The following is a 19586-nucleotide window of genomic DNA, read 5'->3' as shown; positions in this document are numbered from 1 at the left end:
TGATGCAGATGCCTCTTGCAAACCACTAATGACAGGTTAGCTCAGAATAGCAAGGTCATTAATTGACAGAAAAAGGCTGAAACCGTCCTATGGTGTGACAGAAAATGTCCTCCGGTGTGACGCCTGTACTGTCACACCACAGGACAAGGTCTCTTTAAAAAGCATTTTAAATAATTAAATAAGATTTATTTAACTCCTTTTTGGTACATTTTCAGTGTTCTTAAATGCAATAATTACTTTATTTTCTACTATGTTTTTACAGAAAACTTGTACTGTTATGAAGTGCTATGTTTTTGAAAAAGTATTGAGGGAGAGAAATTAGTGGAAGAGAGAGGACACGGAAATATAGACAAAATTAACAGGGATCCACGCAGAAGAGAGGAGATCCTAAGAGAACAATGCAGAAAGTAAATAGAACAAAAATGCCTTAAAATCAGTAGCTATATAGTTTTAAATTAATTCACATCTTAATGAATAGTTTGAATATCAATCATATTTAGCTGTGCCGCACATGCAGCAGTTGCTATTGTTTATCAAAATGTTTGACATGTTCAAAGTAAGATAGAAATAACTTTAATAACTACCATTTCTGTCCTTTAGTGTGATGTAATGTCCTATGGTGTGACACACAAAAGAACCACAGATTTGTTTTCCTCAAAATAGCTTAAAACAGCTTAGTATTGCAATAGGGGAGATACAAATATCACTCAACTTAAAATGGTATAATTTTCAGCAGTTTTGAATGGATGACAAAGTTTATCTTGCTGTCAAAGTTTGTCTTGAAATTGTCCAGCAAGTCATGGGGAAAAATTGTTATTATAATTTCATATTAAATAAATAACGCTATAAGAAAATAAGTGTCTAACAATAAAGATAAATCTTTCATGCTATTTATATATTACAAGTTTTTTTTCTTAATTTTGCTATGTCACACCATAGGACAAATTGATGGTACAATTCAGTAAAAATGTTTGAAAAAAAAGAATTGAGAGATCTAAGCCCCTTTATATTTTCTCAAAGATCAGACTTGACACTACGTAAATATGCATTTCTTCTTCAAAAATATCTTTTACAAAAATTTGTAATTTGTCAACTACCCATACACGTATATTTTAAATGCTAATTACAAATCAATTCAGGCTTCACAATATTACAATGTCCAGTATTAAAAATAGATATACAAGCTAATAACGATATGGTTCTGATATCTCTTGCATGTTTCTTCTGCTAACATTTTTCTTCTAGGGACGAAGACATAACCGACAGGGAGCTGGAGCTATTTAAAGGTAGCGGAAGCAGACTAGGTTGTGATCACAAGAAAAAATTAGGGACTAGACAAAAACAACAAGCAGGAATTGACGAAAAAAAAAAAAAAAATAAAACACTTTTGCTGTCAAACGATTAATTGCATCCAAAATAAATGTTTTTATTAACAGAATGTGTGTGTACATGTATGTGTGTATATGTATATATAAAACACATACATAAATACACACACGCGTAGGTATATTAAATTTATTTATATAATATAATATAAATTACTGCATGTCTGTACATATACATAAATATACACAGTATACATGCATATATTCTGTAAACAAAAACTTTTAATTTGGATGTGATTAATCGTTTGATAGCACACACAAAAAAAAAAACAATTCAAATAGACAGTAGTTCACCTGTTTCGGATTTGACCTGCATTCGACACACCCGCTTGCACATGGCAACAAAAGAGTAGTAATATTTTTCCAGGCTTTCGTCTGTCTTCTTGTCTAGACGAGCAAAAGCACGGAACTGGGACCAGTCAAAGCATTGTCTGTGCACGTCATAAACCACACCGAATGTGGACACCACACGGTAGAAATCGGCCTCTTCACGCCTTGTCCATCTGGAAAACAGATGTTGGTAAATGGAAATGAGGTCATGTGTGACTAAAGGAGAAATAGAGTTTTTTTTTTTTTTTAAATGGAAGATCTAGATGTCACTCACCTCTGCCGTCGCTCTTTAAAATAAGCTGCTCCATCAGCCAGCAGGGCGGCGCTATCAGGGATGAAAGGTGATCCCTTGGCCATGAAAGGCCCTCCTTCAGCCATAAAAGCCACTGCTCCATCCGGAGCATAAGCTCCTCCCTCTGTTACCATGGCAAGGATGTCATCACGCGGGCGGCCTCGGCGCCGGTCAGGTTTGGTCATGGCTTCCTGCCTTAGTTGCTCGCGCTTGTGAGTGCGCTGATAGGCCGTGATGAGGCGGCGCAATCGGGCTGTCAGGGCAGAGGCTGGTGGCCAGTACAGATTGCCTACTTTCCCATTCTCACCAGGCTTAGGCACTGAGGGTGAACAAACAGACGGCAATGGTGAGCACAGTGAAGTAAAAATCTCAAGTATGATGGGTAACGCCTGTATGCTGGGGAAATAAATACCTTCTCCAGTCTCGCCATCCATCCCATCGTCTTTATCATCCAGGGGAGAGTTTGTAAAATCCTGCAAACATGGCAAAGAAAACGTTACATAAGCTAATTTATTACCAATACTGATTTTAGATACAGTCAATACTAATGCATTTCCAAACTCACATCTAGATCATCTTTAAACGGCATCCGGAGTGGCTTGTACTCTGGGTCCTCATCCTCTCTATTGTGAAAAAGAGAAAAGCTTTTAGTGTGGGAGAGAAAACAAAGAAAAGAACCAAAAGGAAAGCGGGGTGAAGGATAAAGAAAGAGGGAGAGAGCCAGAGAAAGAAAGAGCAGGAGGAGTCCCTCTTGCTGGGGCTGTGATTTTGGGCCAAACTTACCCCTCGACACCATCTGCCATCATGTCCGCTCCCCTCTGCTCAGCAGCGATGGCCTTGGCATCGGGCATGCCCACCCTCTCCAGGAAACACAGGGTGGGGTCAGCACGCATAGAGTTATACTTCTCGTAGCCTAGCGGAAGAAAAGAGCAGCGGTGAACATAAAATATGCATAATTACAGGCTGGGCTGTGGAGCTATTATTTCCCCTGGTGATGTGAAAGCAGAGAAAAGTATTACTGGTGTGTCAAACGTAGTTTAAAATGAAATTGAAAAAACAAAATGTTTAAATAAAATATTAAGTTGCGTGAGGTGCTAAAAACTTGAGGCAATTAACGTACCAAAAAAACCTGAAGGAAAAAAAAACAAATTGCAAAAAAACAAAAAACACAACCTTAAACTAAATCAACCTTTTAATACAAAGTGAAATCTTTTCAAAAACTACCAGAAGATTAAAATAGGGGAAAAAACCTAAAAAGAAAAAAGGGCGAGCCAAAGGAAAATGCCCGTTGGAACTGTCCATGCAGAACAGATTCAAGCCTGCGGATCCCTACAGTGCACAACAGGGGAGGCGATTGGCAGGCTGGACCCACTTCAGCTGAGCCACTGATCAGACGGGGCTCGAGCACCCCCTCCCCCGCCAGAACATCACATTTCAATTAGGATTTATGCGGTGACACATTGTTCCTAACTGCCGCCGCGCCCCGAGCCAAACTGTAATCATGAGGGGGTTTATAGGCCATCACTCTTTCCTCTGCAGTCCAGGCCTGCCACCTCTTCTCTCCCAGTTTCCTCCCCAGACCTCCCTACTGAATTGGGATTATGATTAAGAACAGGCTGCCTATGTTATATACACGCTCCTTGTGTGTGTGTGTGTGTGTGTGTGTGTGCGCGCGCGCGCGCCATGTATGGAGGCCAGCTGAGTTAACGAGGTAGCACAGCGCACCGGGGGAGAGCAGAGAGAGAGCTCTCTGTACACACATTCGCGAAAAAGACCAATCTGAGAAAAGCATAAAAAGCCCCTCGACAAGATTAATAATCGCTGGCGAGAGCAGCGGACATTATTAAATAAAGCGGCTATTACTATACTTAATACAATTAAAAGTGAGCAGCTGAGAAACCCCTCTCTATCTCTTTTTTTTTTTTTAAATACAGCTTTTGGCCCTGTTTTCCCCAAAAGATAAATTGGGACAGCTGCGCAGCTTCACAAAAGAAAACAATCACGTCCCAAACTGGGAATTTAGCAGGTTCTCCCAGAACACTTCTTAACACTGTGGGTCAATGTTAATAAAATGTGCTGAGAGGTGCCTGTTGCCTCTGATGGATTAATTCTCGGCTCTTTCCCCATCCATTTTCCCAGCCACCCTCCATCGAGTGCAGGATCAGCCATTCGGAAAATATCACCAATCAATCTCTTGGCAATATTACAATAGGTCAACATTAGCAATTACTGTCGCATGTCACCGCAAATGCACCAATCACAGAGCATCAGCTGTGAGGAGGTGGAGCTTACCATGCTTAAAGACGCCGATTAGGAGGGACTTGTCCGCTTCGAGATCCCACCAATCAGTGGGGACATCGGCGTGGAAGGGTTGCGGGATCCAGATATCCAACTCGCTATAAGCAAAAGACAAACACAGGAAAGAGTGATTAAACCAGGAGATGGCCACAGCGGCACATAATCTAATGAGAGCAGCATTAATGTCTATCTGCAGACATCTGGTAGGAAACGCGAGCATTAGCAAGCCGCATCTCATTAAGGCCCATTTCTCATCTTGTTTATCCAGGGCCAACCTGATTACGGCCAGAGATCTAAGCCACTCGCTTATCTCACCCCATGCACTTGGGTGCAACCGCGAGCCGCTCACAATCATTAGAACTTCAGTCGAGTCCTTGAGAGCATCAACATGGTGAGCACGTTTGCACATTATAAATGCATGCACATCTGGGTGGGGGTGTTGTCAGAAAGGGGGAGGGGGAGGGGAGGAGAAGGTGATGGAGGGAGAGGAAAGATAACAGCAGGCAGGATTCGGTGGAAGGGAATGGAGAGAGATGCCAACCTTGAATCGGTTCCCTCCAGGATTCTGTCTGCATGGTCTCCGATGACTTCTTGTCGCAGATAGTAGAGCATGCGGACCCGCAGCAGCACTCTGTCAGAGATAGAACGAGCAGGAGAGACAAAAACAAAGATGAGTTGGGGTTAATGGAGTGACACAGAATGAAAGGAAGGAAAAAAGGACAAAGGGAAGGGGAGAAGGCAGAAAACAAAAGAGTGAGTAAGTTTGGCCAGCTCTGAGCTGTGCCAGCAGCAGTAGCAGCGGCAGCAGCAGCTCTTTGGCATGTGCCACGGCTCATCCATCATGCTGCCAGGGCTGATTAGCCACGCTGTGCGGCAGCCTCCACGCCTGACAGATGGCTGCACATAATCACCTCTGTGTGTGCCGCCTTTCACCCGCTTCCAACAGGTCTGCCTGGCACCTGGCCTGGCACCGCGCCGCTGCGCTTGGGGAGCCGCCCGTACCCACCCTCGCCCCCCTCCTCGACGCGTACGCACTCCAGCACCTTCATCCTCTCGTTTTCATTTCCTTCCTAATGCTGTTAGGGAAGTTGGGGAGGTGCTAACGGGACGCCTCCAAAGTACAGAGGCAGAAGTTTGCAGTGCGGCGAGCAGATGGTTGGCGGTCTAAGCACCTCGCATTTATCGTCTCGTAACGTTTCCTCAGCTGTTGCTCTGTTCCCCTTTTCTGGATGCACATCAGAGCCAGCAGTGTAAACAGTGTTTTGCTTTCTCTCTCTGTCACTGCCTAGTGTAAGGCAGGAACACAACAATGCTGGCCTGGCAACAGAAATTATTTATCAAATGAAACCGGAGAGGCCTCGAAAAACAAAAGACGCAAGCCGGCGGCACACGAGGCATAATGGACGTGTGGGGCAAGAGGCGAAATCATCATGTGTGGCCTGATGAGCCGAACGATGAATTATTGAGTGATCTTAAAATCTTTAATTTCAGAGATGAAAAAGATTCCTCACGGCCTGTCATTCATTATTTCAGGAACTTGGCAGAAGCCTTTGCCAGAAAGATGGGACTCTTTCTTTTGCCAGATTCTCTACAGCTGGCCATTTTTTAACTGACATTCATTAGTCAAAGCTAAACTACGGAGGAGCCAAGCAACTTAATGAAACATCTGCACCACAAGGTAACAGAGCTAACTCGCTTTTGGACACGTTCAGCTAAACTCGCAAGTTTGCTTCAATTACTTTTTCAACTTGAAGCTCTTCACAAGTTTTCAAATGCACCTGCTTTGAGGATATTAGGCTTGGAAGGAAAAAGGTTACTTTCAAACAAGACGGCAGCAGAAGAACTGAGCTGGCTGCGTGGAATTTTAAACCCGGTCTCTTCACTTTTTGACCAAGGAATTTCCACAAGCTTTCTAATCATTTGATAAGGATTTTTTTTTTTTTTTTTTCATCATTATACAAAAATTGCCAGAATGATTTCCATTCATATGTCAGGTACAAATCTGAACAGATCTAGATTATACTAATGCACTATTGCCATGCCACTTAAATATTTAAAAGCAGTGGAAAACAAGGGACAAAAATATAATATTAACTAATACACAAGTGTCAAGGTGGGAAAAGGTCTGTGAAATGGTACATACTTGTTGCAGTGGTGTTTCAGGTGTCTCTTGTAACTGTCCTCTTGAAGGAGGATGTCAGGATTACAGTCAGCAAGCCAGTCAGCCTGTGGCATGTGAGTTTGAGCAGCCTGCGGCTTCCCCTTCTTCCCTTTACGCCCGGGCACTGGAGCAGACAATCCTAAAACCACAGAAATGCCATTGTTTAGCACGTGAACAGGTAGATGCTGACAAAGGAAAGAAATTATGCAGTTTTAGATTGGTTCCAGATCAGCATCCTACCAGAGTGGTTGGTCAGTGTGCGGCTCTGGCCATCCTCAGTAGGGGTTATGAGGTCCCAAATGAAGCTCTTGATGTTCTCGTCTCCACGGTAGTGAAGCAGGCAATAGGCCAGGAGTGCGGCAGATGGTTGGCGGTCTAAGCACCTCGCATTTATCGTCTCGTAACGTTTCCTCAGCTGTTGCTCTGTTCCCCTTTTCTGGATGCACATCAGAGCCAGCAGTGTAAACAGTGTTTTGCTTTCTCTCTGTCACTGCCTAGTGTAAGGCAGGAACACAACAATGCTGGCCTGGCAACAGAAATTATTTATCAAATGAAACCGGAGAGGCCTCGAAAACAAAAGACGCAAGCCGGCGGCACACGAGGCATAATGGACGTGTGGGGCAAGAGGCGAAATCATCATGTGTGGCCTGATGAGCGAACGATGAATTATTGAGTGATCTTAAAATCTTTAATTTCAGAGATGAAAAAGATTCCTCACGGCCTGTCATTCATTATTTCAGGAACTTGGCAGAAGCCTTTGCCAGAAAGATGGGACTCTTTCTTTTGCCAGATTCTCTACAGCTGGCCATTTTTTAACTGACATTCATTAGTCAAAGCTAAACTACGGAGGAGCCAAGCAACTTAATGAAACATCTGCACCACAAGGTAACAGAGCTAACTCGCTTTTGGACACGTTCAGCTAAACTCGCAAGTTTGCTTCAATTACTTTTTCAACTTGAAGCTCTTCACAAGTTTTCAAATGCACCTGCTTTGAGGATATTAGGCTTGGAAGGAAAAAGGTTACTTTCAAACAAGACGGCAGCAGAAGAACTGAGCTGGCTGCGTGGAATTTTAAACCCGGTCTCTTCACTTTTTGACCAAGGAATTTCCACAAGCTTTCTAATCATTTGATAAGGATTTTTTTTTTTTTTTTTTCATCATTATACAAAAATTGCCAGAATGATTTCCATTCATATGTCAGGTACAAATCTGAACAGATCTAGATTATACTAATGCACTATTGCCATGCCACTTAAATATTTAAAAGCAGTGGAAAACAAGGGACAAAAATATAATATTAACTAATACACAAGTGTCAAGGTGGGAAAAGGTCTGTGAAATGGTACATACTTGTTGCAGTGGTGTTTCAGGTGTCTCTTGTAACTGTCCTCTTGAAGGAGGATGTCAGGATTACAGTCAGCAAGCCAGTCAGCCTGTGGCATGTGAGTTTGAGCAGCCTGCGGCTTCCCCTTCTTCCCTTTACGCCCCCGGGGCACTGGAGCAGACAATCCTAAAAACCACAGAAATGCCATTGTTTAGCACGTGAACAGGTAGATGCTGACAAAGGAAAGAAATTATGCAGTTTTTAGATTGGTTCCAGATCAGCATCCTACCAGAGTGGTTGGTCAGTGTGCGGCTCTGGCCATCCTCAGTAGGGGTTATGAGGTCCCAAATGAAGCTCTTGATGTTCTCGTCTCCACGGTAGTGAAGCAGGCAATAGGCCAGGAGTGCGCGGCAGATGGTCTCTACGTCTCGCTCCCTCAGTGGGCGCTTAAAGCGTCCATGGGACAGGATGTCACCCCAGCGGCCCCAGCTATGCACAACAGAAGAGAAGTTAGCCAGAGCAAATATAGCATGTGAAAACTTCAGTTTGTATCCTTTCAGTTATTTAAAAAAATTCAAGCCTTTTTGAACTACAGTTGTTTGGTTTTGTAATGAAGCATGGGAGAAAAAAAAAAAAAAAAAGTCACTGACAAGACTAGTTAAACTAATTCAAAAAGTGCATTTGTACTGTCTGGGGAAAGAAAAACCCCCCCCAAAAAAACAAATATATAGCACGGTGTCAGGATCGTTTAAGTATAGTATTACGCTACGATCGTGCCATTTCTCACAAGCTGAAGGAGGAGGGGTGGCACCATTGCATTGCTGGCATGGTACATGACCATGAGGAGACCCAATGCCCTTGTTATTTGATGGAGTACTCAAGCGCTCTCTAAGCACAGGCCTAAAGGGCTTTTTGGGAGGGGAGGGGACGGGGGTCCTGCTCTGATTTCACAGCCCTACACTGCTTTTCCAAAAAAACCATCAGAAGAGACAAAGCCCTCAGACTTGATGGATCTAATTTGCCGTATAGCCCAGGGGTCTAGACGCGTCTGACTGAGAAAAAAAAAAAAAAAAAAAAATACTGGTCAGACATGGTGCGTGCAGCCAGCCATGATTAGTGCTGAGTGCACTGAGGCCTGGCGCTTAATTAACTGTGTGCGTTAGATAGCGCCATGTCTGTCACTGCCCCGGGACAAGCAAGCGTGACAAACTCGGCCACTGCACTGGTGGGCTGTGAGCTACCAGATATTCTCATTCCAAATGGAAAATAAGACGAGACAAGGGGAATTTGGATGGCGATAAAACAAAGCAGGAAGCCGAATATCCTGTCTCATGGCACTGGGATGGACTTCCTGCTAAAGCTGGTTTCCATTGCGAGCTAGGATTGAGGGAAATCGAGATCTATTGATGTTTTCAACAAATATGGACCGAAAAAGTCTGATGCATAGAATTAGTTGGGAGCAATATTTTTAACTTGTATGTTTCTATGTGGGAAATGCGTGGGGATTTCTTTTTCCACAATGGGGGCGCATCATTGCTCTGTAGGGTCGTGTATAGTTGGGTGCACTCAAAGCAGCTTTTGAGGAAAAAAAAGCATCTGCTAAATGGCAACTAATTATAGGGATAGGCCCTAGGGACTGCTCAAGTGCAAGATGGTGATTTAGCACAATCTCAGAAAATTTTTAGGCTAGAGCAGCCCACTAAAAAGGAGTACAAAGCTGTTAAAACCAACAACACTTTAATATGACCATTTCCAGACTGCACTCACCCATACACCAGCAGGTTCTTCTCCACTCTGAAGCACTCACTGCGGGGGTACCCCTGGGTTCGGTCCTGTGGCCTCCGAGGTTTCTGAATGGGCTTGTCCTCAGAGTCACTCTCAAGCTCAGAGTACTCCATCAAATCATCCTCCTTCATAGAACTGTAGTGCCGAGTCTGCTTCCGGACCCGAGGAGTGTCAATCACCAGAGTATTCTGACAAGAGATACAATCTGGGGTTAGAATGTTCTCTCGAGGGTTTAAGACAGCAGAAAATGTTTCTGCATGTTTAGCACTTTTAGTACTACAACATGGTAGCACCATGATATAGGTGGCTGCTAGACAGCAAGATGGAAGACCTCTGCTCAAGGACACATGCAGAAAATACTGTGAAAGAGCATTTTTATTTAGACATAACATGGCATTTCCCTTCAAGCAGATATAAGCTGCTTAGCGCTTCCAATTCTCCTGAGTGCAAAGAACAGTGGTAATTACAGAAAATGCTTCCCATGGCCAAGTTTAAACAATTTCGCCTTTGCTCAATTACGGCTACATTCCACGCACTGTTAGCCTGGGGAAATCAGCCTCATTAATTATGCCCAGATAGCATATTTATGAGGAGTGACACCACAGAGTGTGGTGGAAACTACCCAGATTTGGATTCACACCATCTTTAGTTATCAATTGTCAGACAGAATTATGAATGATACTTGTCAAAAGCTGCTAATGGATGACCCCAACATTAATGAAACAATGAATAATAGTCAGCTGCAAGTGCTCCACACGATTACACAAGAGAGAGGTGCTACAGATTAGTGCCTCTCTTCATGCAACATCTCCTGTGAAGCATTTCACAGCACAAGAGAGCTCCTCCTTTTCACCATTAAGTTGCAGCTTACCCTGCCGTTGATCACATCCAGGTCCAGCTCTGCTTTCTTTGCCCATTTCTGCCAGAAATCTGGGTCCTCCAGAGAAATGTCGCTTCTGTTCCCAGAGGCCACAAAACTTGCCTGGTAGGGAAAAAAATTAATATAAATAGTGAGATCAGAGACACTTACCCTTTAGGTTGCACTATTTTAAGAGCAAGATGAAATGGGTAGTATGCTTATATAAAGGTAATTAGGCAATAACATTGATAGGTAGGTCATTGTTAATATCATCAATATTTCAGCCATGGCAAAAAGACAGAAAGATTTTAAATGTCATCACCTTAGCAAATGTTGAGCCTTTGCCCTCTGATTCAATGGTAATGGTCTGTGTACGTCTCTGCAAAATCTGATCAATGTCTTCTTCACAGAACTTAGATCCCTCATCCTCCTCATCCATTAGAGCACCATATGCTCCTTTCCTTAGAAGATCCTCAATCTCCTTTTTAGAGAGCTGCTGAACCTAAAAAAAAAAAAAAAAAAAAAAAGGAATGAATGAACTTCACATAATACAGATCTCAATAAATTTACTGTTTTCATCTTGGACCTTTTATGGAGTGGACAAATTTAGGCAGATGGTGAAAAGGAAAATAAGGCAGAGTGCACTGGAATTAGAGGTCTTTCCACTGACTGCCAACATGTGCAAAGTATGTTTGATTAATGAACCATCTGGAACACTGTTTGAGTGAAACACCACAAAATGGTGGCGCTGTCTGCAGTTCATACCCCATTGGCAGCATTTTCCCTCCCGCTCATGGACTGAAGCACAGCCTTGTCCAATCCTAACTTCAGACTGGCCTTGTCAAACATCTCTCTTTCGTAGGAGTTTCTGGTGACCAGGCGGTAAATCTTCACAGCCTTGCTCTGTCCTATCCTGTGGCAACGAGCTTGTGCCTGAAGGCAACAGTACAAAACAGTCACACACATTGCCTCTGAAGACTCGCATATACACACACATCCAAGAAAACTGCTAAGGTTGCAGCAGAGTACTTCCAGCTGAGTTACAAGATGGAATGCAGCTAAAAGATGCTTTGTGAAATAAAATAGCTTCCAATAAAGGTCCAGCAGTTTCCCCACACACAGGGACCATATATGGTAAGAAACATGCATGCTTACCTGCAAGTCATTCTGAGGATTCCAGTCAGAGTCAAAAATAATGCAAGTATCAGCTGCAGTTAAGTTAATACCCAGGCCTCCAGCCCTGGTGCACAGCAGGAACACAAAACGGTCAGAGTCCGGTCGTGAAAAGCGGTCAATAGCTGCCTGGCGGAGATTTCCTCGAACTCTGCCATCTATACGCTCATATGGATACCTTGAGAACAGGAAATGGAGTATTAACTACACCTAATACGTAATGCCATTTTATTAAGCATTTTCTTTTAACCTAGGGCCCTACGAAATCCGTTTTATTTTTTCCCAAATTAAGTTAAATTTTTTTCTAAATTGTTTTTTCCGTTTTAATTCTGGACTCCTTTCTAATGGTCAAATAAAATTATTAAATCAAAAAACATGCCTAATTAAATAAAAATGAAACATACCATTTAACATTAATTTATTAAAAAACAAAAGTGACATGTTTAGGACCGAATGAAATGTTTTATTTTTTTCTCACCTTATGTTTTATCATCAAATTCTGTGTTTTAGCATGTCTAATTATTTGAAAGCATACAAACAATTTTTATTTATTCTTACAGTAGCCTTATGAAATGCTTTTTTTTTCCCCTCAGAAATTCTGGTGTTGTGTATTTAAATATTACTGTTTATCAAATGAAGGCATAAAACATTGATTTAATTTATATTTTAATTAATTTAAATTTTTGGCAAATAAAGGGGATTTACTATTAAAATTATCTAAAAAATTACCAAAATATTTTAATTTTATTTTTTCAACTGTAGTAGTAGTAGTAGTAGTATTACATACATTCTACTAAATAATAGTAATATAGCCTACTTCTGGCACAATGTCTTTAAGGTAAACCAAACTTTTATTGTGACGGGTTGCCGTGAATACCTTTAAAGTTCTGTATGTATATGACATGCTAGTTTTACTCAAATGAAATGTTAAAATGCACGTAAAGTGACTCTCAGAGCAGTTTTGGAGATATTGTTCATGCGTTTATGGCCTCATTGAGACAGCAGATGCTGAAATCACCGCGAGCTTCACGCGCTGTGTGTGTAGTAAACAAAACCGCGCTTCTGTTCCATTCATACAGGGATGCGCAGAACATGCAGGATTCACATTTAAATTAACTTTCGCGGCTTAATATTTACAGATACTAGTCCATATCGCGATTTGATTTAAGTGTAATGACCTACTTTTGATTAATTCATCCAAATTTTGACAAACCCGTGACATTCCACGTTAAACTGTAAATTCCATTTTTATGATTGAATTCCGCGATTCCGTCTGCATTGCGGAAATCATACGTAACATACCCAACGTATGAGATTGCACATCAAAACACAAAAGGTTTCTTTCTCAATTTGTTGGCAGTGCTGTGGGCTCAGGCATCCTACCGTCTCTGGATGAGGTAGTCCTCCAGGATGTCCAGACAGCGCACCATCTGGGAAAAGATGAGCACACGGTGACCCCCAGCCTTCAGTTTGGGGAGCAGCTTGTCTATCAGCACCAGTTTTCCTGCAGCCTGGATCATGGCCTGGAGGTGGAACTCTGGGTGGTCTAAGGGGTGACTCTCCCTGAACTCCTCCATTATCTTCTCCTCGGCTCCTACAGACAGAGAAAAGAGTGAAATTTCAGTCTGGCTGACTGGAAAAATAGTAATAACCTTAGAGCATACACTTAACATATGAAACAAGTTTTCTGTTCACACATAGTTTAACATCAGAGTCTACTGCTCACCATTGATGAGGTAGGGGTGATTACAGCATTTTCTCAGCTCCATCATGGTGTTCAGCAGGTTGGGAACATTGGATCCTCCTCCTCCTCCACCTCCGCCGCCGCCGCCGCCGCCTCCACTTTTGGACAGAAAGGCAAAGTTCTTCTCCAAGATTGCACGGTAGTATTTCTTCTGCACATTGGTCAGCTCTACTTCAATGATGGTCTCCTCTTTTGGTGCAAGATTTTTCTCCACGTCCTCCTTCAGTCGGCGCAGCATCATAGGCTTCAGAATGCCCTGCAGTTTTTGCACCTGAAACAAGAAAGTATCATTAGATAACATCCAGGCATCTCTGAAAATGAATGAAGCATTTATATAGCGCTTTGTGTATTGCTATACACCCAAAGTGCTTTACAATCATATAGGGTGCATCACATAACGATTGCAATGATGCTGATATTCCATACCTGTTCTTCTGTTTTAAGATCTCCAAACTCCTGCATGAAGGTCGACTCCGAGGGAAACCTGTCAGGCTCCAGGAAATTAAGGAGACTGAAGAGCTCCTCCACTGTGTTTTGCAGTGGGGTTCCAGTCAGCAGGACTTTGTGTTCCTATGAAAGGTATTGTCTCATTAAGTGACTGCTCTTTTCTTTAAAAACAAATCTAATAATTGCTTCCACCATTTTTACAAGGAATTTAAATTACTTATCCAATCATTTTTGATTACTGGACAAGGATTTAAAAAATAAATAAATAAAATCCATATTTCACTCATTAAAAGGCAATGAGACCAATTTTTGAGTTGACAATTTCTTTTCTAAAAAAACAAACAAAAACCTTAATAATCCCTGATAATTCCAGGTTTTCCAGCACCATGGGAACCCTGCATCCTGTATCTAGTAAAGGTTAAAGCTAGAGTGACATTTATAGCAGGTTATTTTCAGCAACATCATGTTTCTTAGATGGAAGGGGAAGCACTAACCATGTCCATCATCTTTAGGCCCTCAAGCAGCTTGCAATTCCTGTTCTTGAGCCTATGAGCCTCATCAATGATCACACAGCGCCACGGCACGCTCCGAAGCTCGGGGCAGTCAGTCAGGATCATCTCAAATGTGGTGATGATTGCATGGAATTTGTAGGCTCCCTTTATTACACGACCCTGCAGGAAGAGAGCTTTTGGTTACAATGAAGGGCCCTTGAGAACACAACCCTATGTATAGAGTCACGTATAACCTTATGTATGTCCTGCAGATAACTTGTGAAACATCTCCAATAACTCCAAAGTTATAAAATGCGTATCACAAGACAAAAGCAGCATTACGTACCTGTGTGTCTCTGTAGTACATCTCGTAAGCCTGAATAGTCTTTCGGCTGGCCTGGCTACCATGATATACAACTACGTTTAGCTCGGTCCATGTCCTGAACTCCCTCTCCCAGTTGGGAATGGTGGAAAGAGGTGCAATCACCAGGAAAGGGCCGTGGATTCTCTTCAGGTATATCTCATAGAGGAATGTGATGGACTGGATTGTTTTGCCAAGGCCCATTTCATCGGCTAAAATGCAGTTTCGTCTGAGAACAAAAACAAAAAGTGCAATTTCACCGGTAAGAATATGAATTTTCATACAGAGGCTGCAATTCATGACATCCTCGCATTTAAATGGTATCAAAAATGCACTTCAGTCCATGTATGAGTGAGCAGTGCAGCTGGACGGCTGGGTAATTGCATACATACGTGTTGTACCAGTTGAAGAGCAGCCAGTTGACTCCCTCCAGCTGGTATTCCCTGAGCGCATTGCCGTTTTTATATTCTCTGGAACTCTCGGATTTCTGCCAGTCGCTGGCGGGAGGTCGCTCCTGTTTCAAATAAAACAATTCCCGTTAGTGGTTTCCGTGCAACCGCAAGAACGTGGCCCTCTCCCCTCACTTGCTCAGCACTCCAAAGAGAAAATAAAGAGAGGGCTAGAGAAGTGCCAGCTCTTACCACGCGCTTCGGCTCCGGCTCACGCTCCATCACTCTCTCAAACTCCTCAATCTTCCCTTGGTCGATGTCAGCTTTTAACTCCCACGTGCTGTCCTCATAGGGCAAGGAGCACCACTTCACCAGGTACAGAGTTACAGGCTGCAGGAACACACGTCAAAACAATGTTATCCAAAAGAGGGTTCTCACATTTTTCTAAATTTTCTGGGGGCGGTCTAACTGACATCTTCACAGCTGCAAAATATCTACTAAGAGCTTTAATCAAAGGTAATCCATGTAGTTTTGAGAGACAGATGCTTTGAGAACGATTGAAGTGGATGGATAAGAGAGAAGTCATACCTCTCCATTTTCATCGGTGCTTTCAGACACATCCAGAACCCTGTCCACCTCCACATAATCTGGGTTGAAGGGCTCATCATCCATCTGTCAATAAGAGTGTGATTGATTGGTTAGATGGAGCATTGCAGAAAGGCGGCTTCATTGCTGCTTAAGCCGCAACTACTACGATCCTCTAAATGAGAATATACTAGGTAGAATATTTTCAGATCTTTCTGATGTGGGTGGCATAAATCTCTCTGGGAAAACCCCACCGGGTTTTGATTGAAAAGCCGTTTCGAATGTAGTGTGGAGTTGCAAACCAGAAATGAAAGTCTTGACATACATTTCAACGCAACTGCTTGAATTACTTTAGCTCATGAACTGAACCAGGCAGCATGTGTCGAGAGATTGCTTACAAAAGAGATAAGGCCATTTTATTGCCTTAGCATGGATGATATTGTTCAAAAAGCCACCATAATAGCAACACAACACACCACTGTTGAGCATACATACTGCCACCATTATCAGTGAGGGCCATAAAATGAGAGGGGGAAAAAACGGCATGGGAAAAAAAAAAAAAAAAAAAAAAAAGACAAAATGGTGGATGACAAGGAAAATGGAGGGCTGATACTAACCTCAGTTAGGAAGTTACTGAGAGCCTGCTTGGCCCTGAACCTCTTGACCTTCTGCTGGATTCTCTTATCCTTTTCCAGCTCTTCGATATCTGCCCAGCGACAGTGCAGGTAAGAGCTGTAAAAAATAAACAATAAAAAGTCACTTCCTGGGTGATCCTCAGCAGAACTATAGTCCAGAAATTAGCATGTCAGATAAACAAGACTGAGGATGTTTGTGTGAGAGCACAATAAGGAATCTTGTTCTTAATTAACAGGTGTATTAAGAGCCCATGATTCATCTGCATAGTTTTATGCATTGAGAAAGTCTGACTATATACTCAGTTTAGTAGCTTGTTTGCACTACTTAATGCAAATAAATTCCATTAATGTTTAACTAATAATTCTGACATTAGATGGAAGGCATGCTATAACAGATACTCACAAGCCTTTGAATTTGACATAAAACTCCTCAACTTCAACCTCTTCACCAGACACCAACTGTAAAATAAAGAGCAGGAACATTATTTGGTGACAAAAAAAAAAAAGTGTGTTTGTAACATGTTTGGAGCGGTCAAATCACTAGTGTGCATAACTTCCATCCATCACAAGTGTAACCCACTTCCTGCGACAAACACTGCTTTTTGGCATTGCTCTCAACTATAATGCCCCAGGACAAAAGCAGTATGACAACAGAGACTAGGAGTAGATAAAAACAAAAGTAAAAATAAGAGCAATCCTCCTCCTATTCTTTCTCCAGCTAGTAGTACGCTGTGCGGCTGAGTCATGAATCACTTCAGCTCCTCTACCACACACAGCCCCATTCACAGGGAGCTGACCCGGGGCCTGGCTTCCTGCCAAAACCACAGCGCTACGGCAGACGCCAAACCTACCATTTCCTCGGGCGGGAGCCCATTTGCAGCTGCGCTACTAAGAGCCATGCACAGCGTATTATTTTTGGCCAGGCTTTGTTTTGTGGAGCTGTTTCAAAGGAGTAACGTTGCACACTGCCACTGCCTGCGTCTAAGGGCCTGAGATTAATCACGCTGAGAGACAGTTTATTCTTACATGGCTTCATCTCAAGACCTTGTACCGGCTTTGCTCTGAACCGGCCACGGCCTTCACTGGATTAATACTACTGCTGTCGGGCCGAAGACAATATCAGCCCACTCAGGCATCTTCCTGGCAATCACAGGGTCTGGGGCAGGATTTGAGACAGCTGTTAGGTGTAATCTGCCCTGATCCAGTAGACAGCAGCGGTTAAAGCTCATGTGAGAGGCTTTCGACGGCTCAGCTCACCTCTTTCTTTCCCATGCGCATCCCCATGATCTTCTCCACCACAGGGCCCTCTGCATCCGGCAGCTCCTATGGCACACGCGGGAATGAAGGACACGGAGTCAATGTGAGAACATCCATCATGCATAACAAACAGCAGGTTACATCAGCAGTTTTCTAACTCTACTGTGGGGATTGTTAATCAGCCATCAGCATAAACAAATTTAACAAAGGACACATCCAAATGTTCAAGATAATGACCTGCTGCTCAGATGTGGTTGAAGGAGACTTTGGTCCAGGAGAATCATCTCCATTGTCGTCGTCATCAGAAATTCTGAACTCCAGGTCCTCAGTGTAGCGTTTCCTCTTCACTTGCCGACTAGATCGCCTCTTCTGCAGTCAACATTCACACACAAAAACTTACACAATGGCAAAAAAATAAAATAAAAAAAAATAAAAATAAAAAAAGGAAAAGCATATACTTGGGCTGGGGGATATGGCAAAAAATGAAAATCAAATTTTTTTTCAGAACGTTTGACCGATTAGCGATTTTTTACTAGTCAACTTGAAAGTGTAAGTACAACATGTAACTTTAACCCTCTAGCTACAGAAAAATGTATTCCAAGTGCATCACACGAAGTTGTCAACATGTAAATGTTATTCTTTGCAGAAAAGATACATGAACTACAACTACATCTTGTATAAACTTGTCTTATACATATACAGTGGTGTGAAAAAGTGTTGGCCCCCTTCCTGATTTTTTATTTTTTTGCATGTTTGTCACACTTTAATGTTTCAGATCAAACTAATTTAAATTAAATCAAAAGATAAGTAAACAACATGCAGTTTTTAAATGAAGTTTTTTTATTATGAAGGGAAAACAAAATCCAAACCCACATGGCCTTGTGTGAAAAAGTGCTTGCCCCCTAAACCTAATAACTGGTCGGGCCACCCTTAGCAGCAACATCTGCAATCAAGCGTTTGCGATAACTGGCAATGAGTCTCTTACAGCGCTGTGGAGGAATTTTGGCCCACTCGTCTTTGCAGAATTGTTGTAATTCAGCCACATTGGAGGGTTTGAGCATGAACCTCCTTTTTAAGGTCATGCCACAGCATCTCAATAGGATTCAGGTCAGGACTTTGACTAGGCCACTCCAAAGTCTTCATTTTGTTTTTCTTCAGAGGTGGATTTGCTGGTGTGTTTTGGATCATTGTCCTGCTGCAAAACCCAAATTCGCTTCAGCTTGAGGTCACAAACAGATGGCTGGACATTCTCCTTCAGGATTTTCTGATAGAGTTCAGAATTCATGGTTCCATCATTTATGGCAAGTCATCCAGTTTCTGAAGCTGCAAAGCAGCCTCAGACCATCACACTACCACCACCATGTTTGACTGTTGGTAAGATTTTCTTTTTATGAAATGCTGTGTTGGTTTTACGCCAGATGTAACGGGACACGCACCTTCCAAAAAAGCTCAACTTGTCTCATCAGTCCACAGAATATTTGCCCAAAAGTCTTGGGGATAATCAAGATATTTTTTGGCAAACGTGAGACGAGCCTTTGTGTTCTTTTTGGTCAGCAATGGCTTTTGCCTTGGAACTCTCCCATGGATGCTGTTTTTGCCCAGTCTCTTTCTTATTGTTGAATCATGAACACTGACCTTAATTGAGGCAAGTGAGGCCTGCAGTTCTTTAGATGTTCTGGGTTCTTTTATGACCTCCTGGGTGAGTCGTCTTTGTGCTCTTGGAGTAATTTTGGTAGGCCGGCCACTCCTGGGAAGGTTCACCACTGTTTCAAGTTTTCTCCATTTGTGGATAAATGACTCTGACCGTGGTTTAGAAATGGCTTCATAACCCTTTCCAGACTGATACATGTAAACTATTTTGTTTCTCATCTGTTTATGAATTTCTTAAGATCGCGGAATGATGTGTTGCTCTTTAAACATGCTTCACTTTGTCAGACAGGTTCTATTTAAGTGATTTCTTGATTCAACAGGTCTGGCAGTAATCAGGCTTGGGTTTGGCTAGTGAAATTTAACTCCGCTTTCTAAAATAATGTGGTTAATCACAGTTCTTTCATGATTTAATAGGAGGGG

General features: G+C 42.4%; 1 protein-coding gene across 1 annotated transcript in view; it reads right to left on the bottom strand.

The window, feature by feature from the left end:
* chd7 (chromodomain helicase DNA binding protein 7) overlaps positions 1-19586 on the bottom strand; it is a 51963-nt gene that overhangs the window by 6469 nt on the left and 25908 nt on the right. Inside the window, exons 5-30 of the mRNA XM_058797079.1 lie at positions 17754-17885; positions 17517-17582; positions 16663-16718; positions 16242-16356; positions 15628-15711; positions 15292-15429; positions 15043-15164; positions 14636-14879; positions 14293-14469; positions 13778-13921; positions 13334-13622; positions 12991-13201; positions 11590-11785; positions 11200-11367; positions 10757-10936; positions 10447-10557; positions 9558-9763; positions 8080-8279; positions 7817-7976; positions 4847-4936; positions 4300-4403; positions 2791-2920; positions 2573-2630; positions 2420-2480; positions 1990-2326; positions 1680-1888 (exon numbers count right to left, since the gene is read on the bottom strand). Of these exons, the coding sequence (XP_058653062.1) occupies positions 1680-1888; positions 1990-2326; positions 2420-2480; positions 2573-2630; positions 2791-2920; positions 4300-4403; positions 4847-4936; positions 7817-7976; positions 8080-8279; positions 9558-9763; positions 10447-10557; positions 10757-10936; positions 11200-11367; positions 11590-11785; positions 12991-13201; positions 13334-13622; positions 13778-13921; positions 14293-14469; positions 14636-14879; positions 15043-15164; positions 15292-15429; positions 15628-15711; positions 16242-16356; positions 16663-16718; positions 17517-17582; positions 17754-17885 (3988 nt within the window). The remainder of the gene's footprint in view (positions 1-1679; positions 1889-1989; positions 2327-2419; positions 2481-2572; positions 2631-2790; positions 2921-4299; positions 4404-4846; positions 4937-7816; positions 7977-8079; positions 8280-9557; positions 9764-10446; positions 10558-10756; positions 10937-11199; positions 11368-11589; positions 11786-12990; positions 13202-13333; positions 13623-13777; positions 13922-14292; positions 14470-14635; positions 14880-15042; positions 15165-15291; positions 15430-15627; positions 15712-16241; positions 16357-16662; positions 16719-17516; positions 17583-17753; positions 17886-19586) is intronic.

This window comes from Onychostoma macrolepis, chromosome 02, assembly GCF_012432095.1.
Source record: "Onychostoma macrolepis isolate SWU-2019 chromosome 02, ASM1243209v1, whole genome shotgun sequence".
NCBI lineage: Eukaryota > Metazoa > Chordata > Actinopteri > Cypriniformes > Cyprinidae > Onychostoma > Onychostoma macrolepis.
This window is presented reverse-complemented; position numbering and strand designations above follow the sequence as displayed.